Consider the following 16,813-nt stretch of genomic DNA (forward strand, 5'->3'; position numbering starts at 1 on the left):
TTCCCTTGAGCACCCTTCTAAAGTATGGAGATGTTCTCAGATAAACATCTTACAAAAGTCATGCAGTACGGTGTCTAGCTAAAATTTTGAGAAAAGTATATACAGAAAGTCTGCTTGGGTAGAATCCCCCCCCCCCTCCCCCCCAGCAACGTCCAGTCTAAATGGGGCTAAGCTGGCTAACGTCACTGTCAAATTACGTCAAGAAAGGCTTGATATTCGTAACCAAAACGGTTACCAACATAATTCCTGAGTACTAAACTGATTACTTGAGTTTCATCTGTTTTAATCCTCGCAAATCAATCCTCTTTGAATGTCACCTCTAATGCTATTGAACAGCCCATAAGAACCAGGAGGATATTCTTTAGCGATAAGGACGTAAAGGTCATGCTTATCTGGTTTAAAAAGCGCTGTTTGTCAATATCTTGTCATCTTCCAATGATCAAGGTCCAGTTTCGAGTCGTGAAGTTTTTGAAGAAGCCTATGTGCCATTCATCGTATCGACGAGTCGTTCGATTTTGTATTGCTTTCGTTATAAATTTCCACTCTCGTTCTGTTTCCATAAGAACAAGAGATTTCTTTAATAACAGGACCCTGTTTGATAATAGTGTTTATTACAATGACGGGGTTACCCTGGATAAATGTCATCATCATCATCATCATTATCATCATCATCATCATCATCATCATCATCATCATGACTATTATTATTATTATTATTATTATTATTATTATTATTATTATTATTATCAATAGTTATTTTTTCTACTTTTAACTTGTGAATAGCAATTTGCTTGAAATATGTTAATAAAGAGTTCTCATAAAAATTATTATTATTATTATTATTATTATTATTATTATTATTATTATTATTATTATTATTCCTAAAAGCTTGTTGCTTGTGGCCAGGTCAATGAAACTGGATTACTGTCGACAAATGTGTAACAAGAACAAGCTTTCTTTGCACCTGGAATCAAAGACAAAAAAAAAATTAAGCATTTTTTTTTGTTTAATTGCTATTGTTGTTGTCGTGATTGGTTACTTAAAATCTAAGAGTGAAGATCACAAAAAATCTGTAAGTGTAGAGATCACGTGTCGTTATCGTGAAGAAATCGTGGGCACTACCACCTCGCTCGGCTAAAGATCCTGTCAGTAAAGGATAATTAACATAACAGCATTCATGAAATAGTTTTATTGACACCAACTCATGCAGTCGTTGGCCCATTTTTATCGATAGGTAGCTTCTGCTTAGGGCGCATTTTTGTAATGATTTCCTCTATTTAATTCCTGGCGCACGCTCATGTGTTTTATTTGTGAACAGAAATTATGAATATGATGTAATACATAGTCTGTACATTTGCGCGTGATTAAAATCCTCGCTATAAGGAAACACTAAGTTGAAAATTGATAAATTTAGCTGAAGTTCAACAGCTAAAAAAAAACCAAGAATTACGAAATACAGAGTGCCACTTCAGCAAGAGGTGGCTGCCATTTCCTTGTATCTGAAACTAAAATAAATAGACTGCGTTAAGCATGCGGGAAGCTCTGAAGTAATATATAGTATTTACAGTGGTTATTGATCTAGTGGTTAGTGATCTAACCGCCGACCGGTTATCATCGGACTTCCGTGCGGGAGGTCGTGGGTTCAAACCCCGACCGCAGATAACTGAGGAGAAAGTGCTGCCTTTGTAATGACATCTGCAAATGGTTAGACTTTCTAGTCTTCTCGGATAAGGACGATAAACCGTAGGCCCCGTCTCACAACACTTCAATGTTCATAACCCTGTGGGACGTTAAAGAACCCATACACCAATCTCAAAGAGTAGGTCATGAAGTTCCCGGTGTGCTGGTCTGGTCTTTGTGCTATTTCATGATTTCATGGGTTGGGTGGGTGGGCAGTATGCTGATGTAAATAGCATATATAAATAGAGAGTGCGGTATATAACAGGGGCACCCAACGACAGTTTTCTCTCAGATCCTCTGAAACGCAATTTTAGGCTATCTGGAGTGCTTTTAAAGCTCTGTAGGTTCAATTCAAGCCGCGCTATGATATTTTTATCTGTTCGGTCATTCTAGGGGAACTTGAGTCTTTTCGAAATTATTAGGGCATTTTTGTCCATTTTCCGAAAACCTTAGGTCTTATTTCGTTCCGAAAATCTAAGCTGACCTTTTGTTGGTGTCCAAAACGACATTTTTATGAATTCAAAAACATTAGGCCGTTAATATCCCGTATCACGAACATTCGAGGTGAAAATTACCTTAAGAAATTTGTAGGGGATTGAGGACCTTCCGAACAGATAATTTACCGAAAAGATCCGTTGGGTGCCCCTGATATAAATGCATTACCATTACCATTAAGTAGATGTAGTGGTTATAGGATGAAATATATATCACCAAGAAGGATGATAGTAAGACCAATTACGCACAAATAAAATCAATCTTTGATCACTGACATTAGCCCCAATGAACTAAAAATCGCAGTCGTAACTCCGATTTATAAGGAAAATTAAAAAAAAAAAGTGTTTATTAATATATTAAACTATCAGTCAAGAACGTACAGCAAACAAATTATCCTTGAGAAGTATACTAAGTTCAAAATTTTAGATTAATCTGTTAAGAAATCTAGAAACTATATGAATAAATTTCCTAGCGGCACGGACAATTTGCGGCAGAGTGAAATCTCGAGGGTCGTAGTTGGAAGTCGTAGGAGTACGTGTCAATAAAGTCATGGGATACTATACTTTTAACGTTTATCTGCAATATCACAACAACTCACCTTTCTTGTTCCTGTCCGAAAACGTGTTTTGTTGCTTTTGACAGTAACCGAAGTCATTTTTCCGTTTCAGATGCATCGGAAGAAGTTAGTGGCGGCATTTTCAAAAGGCTCCAAGCAAATTGTCAATCAATCAATCAACAAATGATGACGCGGAAGTTTGCATGGGCAAAGTTGTTCACTATAGGTTATCCGGTTTTAACTGTAACGCACCCATGTGTGTTCATATTATAATGATCAGATTTTCCTGTTATCTTCAACTCTATTTTGGTCACGTGTTTCCCAGTCGCTCAACACAACCAATGTAGCCTCCAGCTCCTTTTCAGTATCTAAACTGGAAAGGAAAAATCAAGATATAAAGATAATTTTTTCAATGTACGTATATATTCTCAAAACGAACTATACAATAGCATAGAGAACGGAGTAAATGGCTCGTTGATTTATAGGTCATTTAGGTTAACACAAATAGACTAAATAGTGATCCTTTGAGCATTTTGAGCAATTTCCCTTTCAGCGACCGCTTTTGAGTGCAAAAATCACGTAACGTAATCAGTTTAGGGAAACACAAACAGAACAGTCATCTTTTGGGCATTTGGAGCAATTTCGCTTTCAAGGACCTCTTTTGAGTGCAACATTCACGTACTGTCTCCATCATTTACATTGTTTTTTTTTTTTTTTTTTTTTTTCGTTTTTCTCACTTGGACATTACTCATTGTATTTTCAGTTGTTTGTTACTGGCTTTCTTCTTGCGGTGAGTCTTATTGTTTAATTTTCTCCTTTTGGTAGTTTCTATGTCTTTTTAAGTGTTACATATTTGTTTCTTTTGAGCAGTGCCCTGAATATTGGGTTTCTGTAAACACACACGTTAAATCCAGTAACAAAATTTCGCGAACATACTGACGCCTTGTTTGGGAATTACGGCTTCCAGAAATGTTGCTTTATTGAATACTTTTTTTCCGTATTGTGAATATTTTTTTTTTTTTTTTTGACAAACAGTGTGTATATTTCAGAGACAATGAAGAATTTTTGCATTTTCGTGATTTCAAGTGGTCTTTTATTAAGTGTCAGCGTACAAGTGCAAGGACAAGCTGGTAAGTTTTTATCAAATCCTATTTTTTTGGGTTGAAGTATCAAGCCTTCAGGTGGCCGCAATCATACTGAAATCAACGTGGTTAAAAATGTAGTCATACTTCGTTGTAACAGAAACAAAGTCCACAGTTCAATTTCAGTGCGCAATACAAATGAAATCCAGTGCACACCTTTGCTGCTGAAATAGGGGACGTTCTTCTTGTCTGAAATATATATGTTGGCAATCGTGTTTGAATGTGCTATCAGCGCCGAAGTTTCACCGTGTGCCCGTTGGTACTGACCTAGTTTGCTAAACTGTAATTTATCCCATATCCAATAAGCGCGATTGGAATAATCGTTAGAACGATTATTAAACAAAACAAACAACAGCAAGAAACAAGAAATACTTCTCGATTTTTATGATTTCATTACGCAAGAAAGACCAGAAGACGGTTTAACCGCCGATATTTATGGATCATGATGCAATATATACTTAATGACTGTTCCTGAGGGAAACAGTTTTGTTTTGTTTGTTTGTTTGTTTTTTTTTTTTTCCGAGAATCTCGCCGTTTCAAGAGAGGAAGTCGAGGGAAACATCGAGATTCGAGGGAAAACAAAACTAACTGTTTCCCAAGGGACCAGTTATTAAGTTATTAAGTTTTTTTGTTAAGGAAACCTTTTAAAGTGTATTGCCAGCTGAGATATGGTATCTAGAATTGCTGATTATGACAAATCGAGGTGTGTGCCACCATTGTTAATGTTATACAAAACGCGGTTAATTTACATTTGTTACCTTGATTTTACTACAGATTAGCAAAATAAAAACGTTCTTAATCAACTCTCAGCCTGAGGAATGTTCTTAATACGTTCTTGAAATTTTGGTTAATCTTAGCCACGACGTTCCTATACAAAAAACTTCTTATTGTTCAGCAACAAATAAAACTGAAAAGAAAATTCTTTAGAAAAACATGTTAAATTTAATTTTTAATAAATGCGCGCACTGAGCAAACAAATCTGAATTAAAAACAACGTTTTCCGACAACACATTTTTCCCGGAAAACGCTCCTAAATTAATTTCTTTACAAATCAGAATCCACTGTATTATTATCCTAAGGCCAACAGTTACAAGTCTTCTTATGGTAGATATAATTGTAAAGATTCGCAAAATGTTTCTTCGGCTGATCCATTTTGAAAACTGAGAATCCGGATAAGCAACAAGCCGGGATGTTCCCGCTCTCACCTTTCCAGCGACGCGGGTAGGCATAAACATCACTCCACCTTCCGTCACGATGTAATGACGTGCCTTACCTGCCACGCAACGTAATCAAGTTCTTCTTCCGAGAAAGTATGGTTCAGTTATTAAAAGACAGTTTAGACGGTGTTAAACAAAACCACGTTCTAAGCCGTTTTCAATTTTGCCAACAATCATATCCAAACATTGCCTGGTTACTGCCGACGGTAACAAAAGGGCTTGCATCCCAGACTAGAAAACTATTTATCTGACTTAAAATAAAGCACTTATAAACAGATTTGGAGGCCCACTGATTGGCTCTAAGCCGCGGTCTAAGTTAGACTCTGTTTAAATAGCTGGCCCGATGAGTTTTGTATTGCAGGCCTCGCTGGCAACAATTTTCGAATTGTTGCCCGCGGGGGCCATTTGATTTAAGCTTCCACCATGTGACACAACAACAACACGGGCAACAACTAATCAGAACGCGCGTTAGGTCCAACGAGACTCCAGCTATGTAACAATTGACAATATTATCTGAAGTCGAGGTGTGATAGTGGAAGATATTGAACGGGCTGAGAAGAAGTGAGGTAAATATTCATGAAGCTGCTAATAACTGATAATGATTGTTTTTGTATAAACCAACGAAGCGAACTCGTATCACACAAAAACAAAAAAGGTCCAACAAAATCAGGAAACATGCATCTAGTTTATTGACGGTATAAAGTTATAAATTTTTCTTTACATTATAGCATTAAGTATTTCAAGAATAACAATTGTTTCTTTAGTATTTTGAATCTTTTTTCAGTTAATGCGTCTTTTTCGGAAAGATTTCCAGATAAATGTTCAAAAGTTCATTCAAATGCCGGACATTACAAAGAGGAATTCGAATGTTCATTTCATTCTCGGAAATACTGGTCACGCATGACGTGGATTGACTATAAAACGATGATAGTCTCTCTTGTGTTTCAGTAATAGCATCTTTAGTGATTTGTGAGACAGCCAATCAAAACTCTGAAATTGTATTATCCAGTGATCACGTTTTTGACCAATATTCATTCGACGTTTCATAATTTATACGAAGCACAGAATGCGGTGAGAACCTCAGACATTCCTGCAGAATTACATTTTCCCTGGCGATTTTTCTACAAAACTGGATTTAGATGTTACGGCTTTCTTTGTTTGATGAAATTTCTCTCAGAATGTTTCAACTACACACTCCTTAACGACTCCACCAGGGCACGGACGTATTATGAGCACCCTCCAACGAACGAATGCGATCACAATCTGTTGGCCGGATGGTACAGATTCGGCAGAGGAACTGGAAATCAAATGGCAGATACATGTCGTTATCCTATGGAACCACACGACACTTTTTAAATTTAAAAACATGTTTCGACAGAAACTTCTGTCATCTTCAGTTTAAATTACAAAGCACAGAGTTGAACATATAGTGCAAACCAAAATGCTAATTAACTATAAGCTCAAAGGAAAAATGACAATGTACTGAATATTACAGAGAGAGTTTTAAATTAACATGATATAAAAGTTGATGATTGAGTGTAGGTTTTTCCCATTGAATGTGAATGGCTTCCTTTATCTTAAATTGAAAAATTATAAGGATAACGACACATCTGCTACTATCCAGACCTTTTGCAGATACATGTGTTCTTATGTACAATTGCGACTCCTATGATACAGGGTCGCTCAGCGGTAGACATCCCTCAGTAGCTGATGGGGCTGTAACCGAAAAGTGGGTTTCACTTACTTTAGCGGGTGCTGTTCATATACATTAGACTTTGTTGTCCGTAACTGTGGAGGATTTTACGTGTATAAACTACAGCCGACGCATTACTGCCTGGCACGCTACTGTGGCAATGGATTGTCATTTCATCCAAATAAAACACAATTATTTAATTTAACAAATGGATTCCATTTTGCCGTGCGTCTGTACTCTGATAACGCACAGATGACGTCAAAACCTGGTGAGAACAAAAAAAGTCTGATGTTTCACCACGTTTTGACGTCCTCTGAGCGTTATCAGAGTACAGACCCACGGCAAAATGGAATCTATTTGTTTTATACAATAACCAAGACATTTCAACACATTTCATGAGCGGGCATCGTGTTGCCTGAGCTGAGTCAAAACCTTTCCAACAAACTCAGTTTTAGACTACTGCACACATGCAGTTGTGATCTTCTAAATTAGAGTATAATCCGAAAGAATTTCACTAACAATTTTTTTCAAAACCAACCTTTATTCCAGAAGGAAATCCTGACCCCAAAATATTACAGCATGTAAGTCGTTTTACTGCGATTTGTAATCGATTACTCACCGTTACCGGATTTTTATCGGCGACATATTTCGACAAATATTTGCGTCCCTTTCACGTCACAACAAAATTCTAGCTTTCCTAATGGCTATCCTGTTTGAGGTCAGTCTCAGCGATCTTTGTCCAATTTTTTTATTGGGCAGTTTTCCTTTCCTGCAAAAATTTGCCTGTGTTTGTCTGCTACTCGCAAAAACAGTTTGCAAAACTTTGTTGACCAGTCGCTCTGGCTGGACTCTAGACTCTGATCACGTGCGCTGATCACACCACTTGATGACGTCAATCGTGCGTCTATACTCTAATCACACACTCCTCTAGACCAATCAAAACGGGAGTTTTACACAGTTCATTGTATAACTATTAAATAGATTCGCTTATCAACTTATAGCCAATGGCGCGCCCACTCAATAAAGAAAAAAAAGCAAGGATAGAATACATGTGTGAAACAATGGGAATTTCATGCCTTTGTCAATAAGCGCGCAAAACTAGGTTACTAATTACCTAGTTGTATAAAAAAGTACTAAAATAGAATAAAGAGACTACAGTCTTAACCTCAACCTTAACGTAAAAACCAAAAACAGATTGAAAGAATACTAAGGTAACCAAAAAACAACGTTAATCGAGTGTCTGATCCGAAAAGCGGTTTCGCTGCAAAAGTGAAGTTAGAGAATATTTTAAATTAATTGAATGTAATTATTATAAAACGTATTTCTTCCCATATATGATCTTCGGAAAGCTAACCACATCTCGGTATTTATAGATTGATATAAGATTGCTTACATATTTGCTACTTCAATAATCAGCTCAAAACTCAGACTGTCTTAGCTTGTTCAAGTATTCTTTGTGAAGGCTTCTCTAACCTACAGTCTTGGAGAAGTTCGAAGTAAAAGTTCACCAAAATTTTAGGTCACATTTCCGTAAACTTCCTTCATGGTAGTAATTTTCTTTGTTTTTCTCCTAATAAATTAAATTATTTAAAATTAAATTAATGAGTTTGAGAAGGAATCCACCGCAGTTCAATGACCACATTTCGTTCACACATTCCGTTAGATCGTTTTTCTACAGGCCCTCGTATTAACAGTTGCAACGCTCTAAAAATACTAATGCGGACGTAGGAACCGTTTTAAACAAGGGAACCAAGAGTTAACACATATGTATTTTAATTCTGTATCCCCTACTTTCTTATCAGCTTCCACAAACGAGACATATCCTAAAACATCTCCTACAGAAAACGAGGCCGGCAGCAAAGAGGGAAGTACACAACAGACAACATCCCAATCGATTCAAAGTATACCAACGCAAGGTAGGTAGTTTTTTTAAGCTGTTGGCATGAGGGTTTTTCAGTAAATAGTTTTTTCAAGATAAGTTGCTAAGGTTATTTACGAATTTGTCAGGTGAACGTTATTCACTGTGTCGTAAGCATAAAGACCGACCAAGAAAAAATTGACGTTGGTCATTAACCGGACAGAGTGGAAGTCATAATCTTTCTGAAAGCACCTAGTCGGATGTCCAAATTTTAAACTTGGAGGAGATTAATTCTTGGCTTTCTAAACTGACTTCAACTAATTCATTACGCTATGAAAGGTTTTCATTAACGGTCAATATTTCAAACTCCAATTTCTCATTTCGTTCTCCAAAAAAATTAATAGCAATAATAATAATAATAAACAAATAAATAAAAGGTAAACATTAATTTTCCCAAGTAGGCAGTTTACGTTTTTAAAGCGAGCTCCACTCCTATACAATAAATTGGTTGTAGAAAAGTGTCAAAATTTCAACGCTTCGTTGAAAACGTGAAGATGGTACTTTAGTGTTTTAAAATTTGGAAATGGTTATCGACCATTTTCGGGTTTAAATTCCTCGTGCACCTCCTTTCTGCATGCCTATGGCGTCATACGATCGCCACTATTGTCAGAAAGAATGTACAGTCAACTTTCTCAAAGCGACTACTTCTCCTAAGCCACTTCTCTTAAGCGAAAACCTCCCGTAACCGACCACTTCGTAAACAACCGTTTTGTTTCTAAGTTAAATACTTTTTTAAGAGCTCTCTCGTAAGCGACCACCACTCGAATTTCTTAAAGGACTGCGTTAATAAATCATTACTCAGGTGTGACAAAAGATCAATTTTTAATGACGCTACCCCATTCTGCTGACAGATAATAACAGTTTACAGACAGTGAAGATGGCTTTAATTAGATCTGTAGGTAAACGGGAATTGTTAAAGTGATCTGTTCTAAAATGTTCTACAAAGTTTCATCAGAAGAATGAAAAAATAAGATTGTTCAGGCGCTATTCAACGTGAATTATGCCAGTGCCGTTCAATCGTTTCCTTAAGCCATGGAATAGAAATGTCATTGTCTCCGTACAAAATGTAACTATTTGCCTAATTTTAGCTGCTAAGGTAATATTTTTATGCAAGTAATTAATCAATCCGGTATTAGGCTTATTTTGTTGATCTTCCCCGTAAGCAGCCACCTCCCTTAAGCGACCACTTTGTCGTGCACCAAGGGTGGTCGCTTACGAGAGAGTTGACTGTGTTTGTATTAAATGAATAATTGGGCAACCGTAGTAATGACGTGACGAAATCTAAAATGGCGACGCGTAGACAATTTAGAGGCGAAACTAGGCAATAGTACAATCCAGCCTTTAGAACACTAAAATGCTATCTACACTTCAAAAAACTAAGCTTTGAAATTGAGCTTAGACAGTATTTTATTCTTTTCATAATGGATCTTATCTTTAAGTGATGCAATCTCTTAAGTTTGTACATTAGAAGAGGCTGCAATTTGTCAGAGTCACTCACTCACTTACTTTTTACTTCAGAAACTGACTATAAGACACCGTGGAATGCGAGTGGCAAGAAAAAACAATATGAGGGGTATTTCTCTACGCTGGGATGGATGATAGCAGCTTTTGTAGGAATATTGATAGTCACTATTATTGTCATGTTATGGTCGCGATTGAGAAGAAAGAGACCCCGAGAAGGTGAAGTTTCATTTCTATTTACCTACACTTTTGAATAAGGTTAAACTAATTCAATATTATTAAATACGATTAAAATAAAAAGTAACAAGGACTATGGTAATCCTAACTCATCGATTATTTTCCGAGCGCTCTCGTAGAATAAAACATGTCACACGGTCCAAAATGGGACGGCGTGGTTAGCAAAACTATAATAATCGTTCGATTTGGCATCCTTCGCCTGATTTTCTGTCGATAAGAGAAAAAACGACGGATCTTTAGATATTGACTGTCTTGACCTAATTACAGTGCACAGTGGAGCTGTTTTCAATCGGTTGTCACAATTAATTCTGCGTTTGCTTTACTTTTGCTTTACTGCCCTCTGCCATTGGCTAGCAAAATTCACGCCACAAAATTCGAGAAAGGAAATCAAACCAATCTTGCCTTGCTCGCACGCACTTCTCTCGATTGGCAACGTCGATTGACCAGAGTTTTAGGACGCCCAACGGAAAACACCTCTAATAAAAGCAACTAACCTAGTCAGCTTGTATTTGTTTACCGGCGACTACGCGATGACTGTCACTGTTTGTTTTGTCTTTTCCACAACCGATGAAGCTTTTGTCTTTAAGAAACCAATATGGAGGATTATAAAAGAAATAAACCGCCTTTTCTTGCTTGTTGGCTAGTGCCAGATGATAAAGAATGGCCAGAAAATGAACAATTTTGCTGGTATTATCCTCTGATACAGCCCAGACGATTGACGTGGCGGTTTATTTACACACTAAACCACACAGCATATTATTCTACAGAGAAAATAAGTCATTCACATTAAGAAAAAACACAATTGGCTGATTACTGTCAGTCTGAGTAGTTAGAGAGACAGACAGAGTATAACAAAAAGGACACTATACGAAGACCACTGGCACCTTACATTCTGGTTTTATTTTTCAAAGAAATTCCATGAAACGAAAAAATATTATTGGATTGAACTGCGCAAAAAGGAAATATAACACACCTGCGGAGTATCTTAAGAATAATTTACCATCGTCATGTTTTTTAAAAGCATTTAGAAATTTTCAAGTTTCAGCGTCCCAAGAAATGTGAATATTTGGTTTTGCTTTACTCAACTACTGGAAAAAAATAATATCGATAAAATTATACTCTTACAGTCTCAACCAGCGCAGAGTAAACCAAAACTAATCGTGACTAATTCTCACGCGTGTTTTGTTCCTGGTACTATCTTAATGTATTTATACAAAACTACTTTAATTTTTCCCCATTTTGTGATAAGTTAGAGTCATTATTGGATTTGATACATTCAATTGAAACCTTTACTATGATTCAGTATTAAGGAATTATTGAGCACGACTGCTGCGGTGACGTTTACAAACATATATTTTTCTTGCTCTTTTTATATGTTCATTAACTTATTGTTTAATTTTGTTTTTGTTTTCTATTTTCTTTTTTCTTTAGGTACAGGGGATGGAAATGCTACGAGGTGGCTCATTAAGAGAATTGCAAATTTCGTGCTTCTAATGTCATGTTGTATCTATCCATTAACCTTAAAGCAGTTTTACATTGAAAACCTACACACTAAATCATATGAAGAAATGCAAGCCGACATCACTGAAGCAAACTTGTACATTATTCATACTCTCAGAAGAGAGATGAAAATTAAGCATGATATATGGATTGATTGATAAAAAACTTAATTTAATCAAAAGTTAAGATTTAATCACGTTATTCGTTCACGTCATTTTGCGCTCATGCCGCAGAGAGAAGTTCGTGCAACTGCACATGTCAATATTTTTCAGGTGTATCCTTAAGGATCGGAACCATCAGTGTTAAAGTATGATACCCAAAGGCAGTTGAATATTCTACACTTTACCCTACATATAATATTGCGTGTTAATTCTTTCATATCAATTTTCACTGATCGTTGCAGAGTGAAAAATGAAGAGGAACCAGAAGAACAGATATTGAATCTAGAAGATACAGCAAGGCAGTATAGAAATGAAGAGGATCCAGAAGTTCTGATACTGAATCCAGCAGATTCAGCAAGGCAGTCGTGGCTTAAAAATGACGTCCGTAGAAACAAAAACGCCGAACACGGAACGCTCCTAAAAGTCAGCGAAATAAATTCCCAACCGTTCAGAGAACAAGGTGGATATACTCCTTTGAATCAACATTCAATGGTGGTAAGATTAACCTCTATGCCTCGTTAAAATACTTAATGTCCTGTTATTGTTGGGCTTTTGAACCCATTGCACCAATACCTTATCTTTCACAACGTCATTCTTACAAGTATTTGTCTATGTGGTTAACCATTCGATATTGATATCGAATATTGTGGTGTATTTCAGCTTACTCACCATTATATGTTCGTGCTGGAACCGGTTAACACTAAAATCAAATTTTTCTGTTATTTAAATAGCCGTCTGACAGGGCATCAAGGCATATGATGTAACCGGATCACTCTCCATGCTACCCCCTCCCGACCAGGATGTAAAAGTGTTATGTGGATTTTTGATAATTAAGAAAATATCTTTTTATAAAGTCTTGGTTTTGTTTTGCATATAAGACACTTTCGTTTGCGTTTAAATTATTTAAAAATTAACTGGGACTTAGCCCACACCATCAGCATGATAATATGCGTTGTCAAATTAGGCCTCCTTTTAATTTTGAGGGCTTGAATGGGCGTAGAACGAGCGATAAGACGGGCGGGAGCATTGAGGTATCATCACAACCATTTTTAGTTCGGAAAAGGCCGCGGAATTTATTTCTTCTATTAATAATAGCATTCCGTTGTACTGAGTGGGGTTGTCTTAAATTTCTTTTAAATCTTGTGATAGTAACAATGTATTTGCTTATTTCTTGTCTTACTCATTTATTTCATTATATGTTTTAGATAATCTTATAACTTTATTTTCTTGTTTCTATGTATCTTATTTTTTATTTCCTATTTGTCTATCTATTTTCTCATGTAGACGCCACGCAAGCTCACATACACACCACTGGTGAATCTCGAAGAAGTCAAAAAAGTGGGGGAATCGCTTGCTTTAGCTATTGTCCCATTGTCGGAGTTCGAAACAAAGGAAGATACATACTACCAGAACGTGATTGTCGGTGGAGTCTCCACTGATTCAGTGGAGTATGAGGAAGCTAAAAGTGAATCTTCTACAGATTCACCTTCACAGGAATCGGAGCCTGACTCGCCTTTATATGTTAACCAGATACCTACGCCTGAATATGAGAATGTGTTAGACTGGTGTCAGAAGAAGGAGAAGAAGCTCGCATACACACCACTTGTAAATCTCGAAGAAGTTAAAAAAGTGGAGAAATCGCCTGCTATAGCTATTGTCCCATTGTCGGAGGTCGAAACAAAGGAAGATACATACTACCAGTACGAGATTGTCGGTGGAGTTTCCACTGATCCAGTGGAGTATGAGGAAGCTAAAAGTGAATCTTCCACGGAGTCACTTTCACTGGAATCGGAGCCTGACTCGCCTTTATATGTTAACCAGATACCTACGCCTGAATATGAGAATGTGTCAGACTGGTGTCAGAAGAAGAAGAAGTGATAAAGCGTGCCTATCCAAGTTCTCTTTTCATCTCGCACATTTTTATAATAAGTCCCTTCCTTTTAATGGCCCCTCCCCACCCCTATGGAACATCAAAGCTCAACTCCTGGCGGTTTCGTTTTACGGCTGGCCAAACAAATTTTCTATTACACGAAAGCGTAAAAATGTGAAGAAGAAAAAAAAAAGGACAGGAAGTTGTTTATTTGTGGAAAATTCACAGAAACCCTAGCTAGAGAGATTGAGGTTTCCCCTTATTCCCTTCAGAAAGCTCATAACTTCTCAAGAATAAAACAAATGACAATGAGACTTGTAGGATAGACAGCACGTCCAAATATGTTTTCTTTGAAGTCCGCAAAGGGAAATAATGGACAATAATGACGCTAGAATTACATTATTTCAAAATGACGACATTCTTAAATTTCTTGATAGCCCCAAACTCAAGAATACCACCAAAATCTATCAAAGTAATTAAAATAAAAAGAAAAATATATGTAATGGATAACTGATGATTGTATAATTTCTTTTTGTTGAAATATGTAATGTCATGTAAAGCAAATGTAAGGATATGAAATAAATTGTTGTGGTTTTAAAGATTACATTACACTTCGTTATATTTCTTCCAAGGCCATACATTTTTTCCAGCTGTGCGAGTTCTATGTAAATAAACCATCTAGACAAGAAACAACCTCAGAAAATGAAAAGTTCGCATGGAAACCAATGATGTGTTTCTTTTGGATGAAAACGAATTGTATTGCTTGAAGGATAAATTGACCTAAAAGGTACCCGAGTACTGAATATTTTACTGGCTTAGGAAAAAGCTTTTAGATATGGGTTAGCCAGGCCCGTAGCAAGAAAGAAGTTTTTGGAAGTTAAAACACAAAAAAACATAATTGAAACAAATCAATGTGCAAAAACCAGTCTTGAATTCTGACATACTTTCCTGTAACAATCAGAGATTCCAGACTAAACCTTTCGATGATACTCCACGTCACGGCTATTTATCGAGTTACGGTGATAGTTTTTCTTTACGCTCAACGTTATATTTGCATATACTTTTGTTAAAAACTGATCGACCGCTCGCTGCATAACATATATATATAGAGCAGAAACGCGAAGAAACCAGTTACACAGGCAACATAGCTCGTGAAGAAGGGTAAAATTGACGCTGTTAAGAGAGTTTAAACCGACGTTTCGGCAATGATGCCTTCATAGTTTTGTACCCTGTAGAAGGCAGCAGTGCCGAAACGTCGGTTTAAACTCTCTTAACAGCGTCAGTGTTATAATATTTTAAATTCACATTTATTAACTACGCTGCGCAGTATTACAATCTTTATCAAACAAGGGTAAAAGTGCTTTTGATCCCTGTGGACTTGTAAACAAGGCATGAATTTGTAGCCTCCAGGGAAACATAAAAGGTGACATTACTGGCTCTATAAGGCGTACATTGACAAGTAAAACAGTAAAATACTCTGTATTTAAGGGCAAATTTCCCTACAAAAGTGTTTATGATTTGCCATCTAATGATGAGTAATTGGCGTTTTCAAGCAAAGTTCACGAGATTGTGTCATTTTTAGCACGTACCGGCGAGCGTGAATTTGTGTGGGCGTCACACCAAAGACAAAAAAGGTACTATCTCCGCTTCCACAAATCACGGTGAGCAGAGACGATTGAAACATGCAGCAAAATACTCTGTCTTTACGGTTGGTATACCCTAGATAGCTACTTATGAGGTGTCGTCTATTAAAGAGTAATTTCTTCGTGCTCGTCGCCTTGCTCTTTCTCCCGCTGTTGGTCACTATAGTGAATATATAAAATGCCTTTGTATTTTGTTGTCTTCAAAATTTCTTTTTGTTTTTCTGATGCAAAAAACGCGGGCGGCAGCACAGAGCTTGCTATTCTCGTTGGTTATCCTGTGGTGCTGCGTACGGGACAAACGAACAGTGACGTCGTAACCAAGAACAAAAGTACCATCTCGCATCGTTGGGTTACCACATTTCCGTACCCAATGGTGCTTCGCGCGCGCGGACCTCCGATGTAATAATTTACGGTCCAATTTTATGTGAATTAAAAAGAACTCAGTACTGTACGTGAATAATTTAGTCAGTAATTCATTTAATTTTTCCACTGACAGTAACCATCATGATCTTACAAACAGGATGAGCTGTCAAGAGTTCTCGAAAAATTATTCCATTCCCTGCTGGCATTTTTTTTTCTTACTTGCTTGCTATTGTCAACTTCGATCAAATTTTATACATAAATAAAAGCAAAACATAAAAAAGAGTGCATGAGAATAAGCTTTTCAGTAGATCATTTCGCATTTAATCGACTTGGATCATCAGCTTGTTGGCTTCACAGAGAATTTAGGGAGTCGATGTCTTTTCGCACACTCAACAGGACGTTTGACTCGTCAGGTCTCTCTTAAGGTCAAATGTCCATATTGCACAGGAAATCTGATTTATCAAGTATATTGACAAACAGCTCACCTTGTTTACTCAGAACGGAACTTTCTGAAAAACATTAATCGGAGTGACATGTTGCCCGTCAATTACAGTATAACGATTCAAGTTGATTCATGTTGTTTGCGAAAAACATAAATTTCAATCGCACCATGGGCATTCAGGGTGGCTAGTCATAAAATACAGCTTCAACCATTGATAATAACAAAAGGTCTTTAAAACACGTTTCATTTCACCTCTTCGGATAAAATTGAAAGGTTTTTTTTCTTGTATCCGATTTGCCTCGACACGGCTGGAGTCGGGGTGTTTCTCTCAAGATCCGCAGACACCTTATTTGCATGGTAACACAAATTTTCTCCTTGGTAGCAATAACTTCCTGTTTGTGGTTAATGGGAGTATATCGAAAACGTGTAAACGGG

The 16,813-nt window shown here is 36.9% G+C and overlaps 1 protein-coding gene and 1 long non-coding RNA gene across 2 annotated transcripts; one reads left to right on the forward strand and one right to left on the reverse strand.

Annotated features, from left to right (window-relative positions):
- Positions 1-832: 832 nt before the first annotated feature.
- On the reverse strand, positions 833-4,321 carry LOC146465299 (uncharacterized). Its single transcript, XR_014868268.1, has 3 exons — positions 4,030-4,321; positions 2,774-3,104; positions 833-964 (listed from the first exon to the last, which is right to left on the reverse strand). It is a non-coding gene; the product is annotated as an uncharacterized LOC146465299 (long non-coding RNA).
- On the forward strand, positions 3,422-14,534 carry LOC146465300 (uncharacterized). Its single transcript, XM_085128530.1, has 7 exons — positions 3,422-3,521; positions 3,781-3,861; positions 8,586-8,699; positions 10,220-10,381; positions 11,831-11,855; positions 12,303-12,555; positions 13,345-14,534. The coding sequence occupies exons 2-7, from the start codon at positions 3,786-3,788 to the stop codon at positions 13,936-13,938; spliced, it is 1,224 nt and encodes a 407-aa protein (XP_084984656.1). The 5' UTR covers positions 3,422-3,521; positions 3,781-3,785; the 3' UTR covers positions 13,939-14,534.
- The last annotated feature ends 2,279 nt before the right edge of the window (positions 14,535-16,813 follow it).

The sequence above is a fragment of the Pavona decussata genome, unplaced genomic scaffold (genome assembly GCF_977016875.1).
Source record: "Pavona decussata unplaced genomic scaffold, jaPavDecu1.1 SCAFFOLD_156, whole genome shotgun sequence".
In the NCBI taxonomy this organism is placed as follows: domain Eukaryota; kingdom Metazoa; phylum Cnidaria; class Anthozoa; order Scleractinia; family Agariciidae; genus Pavona; species Pavona decussata.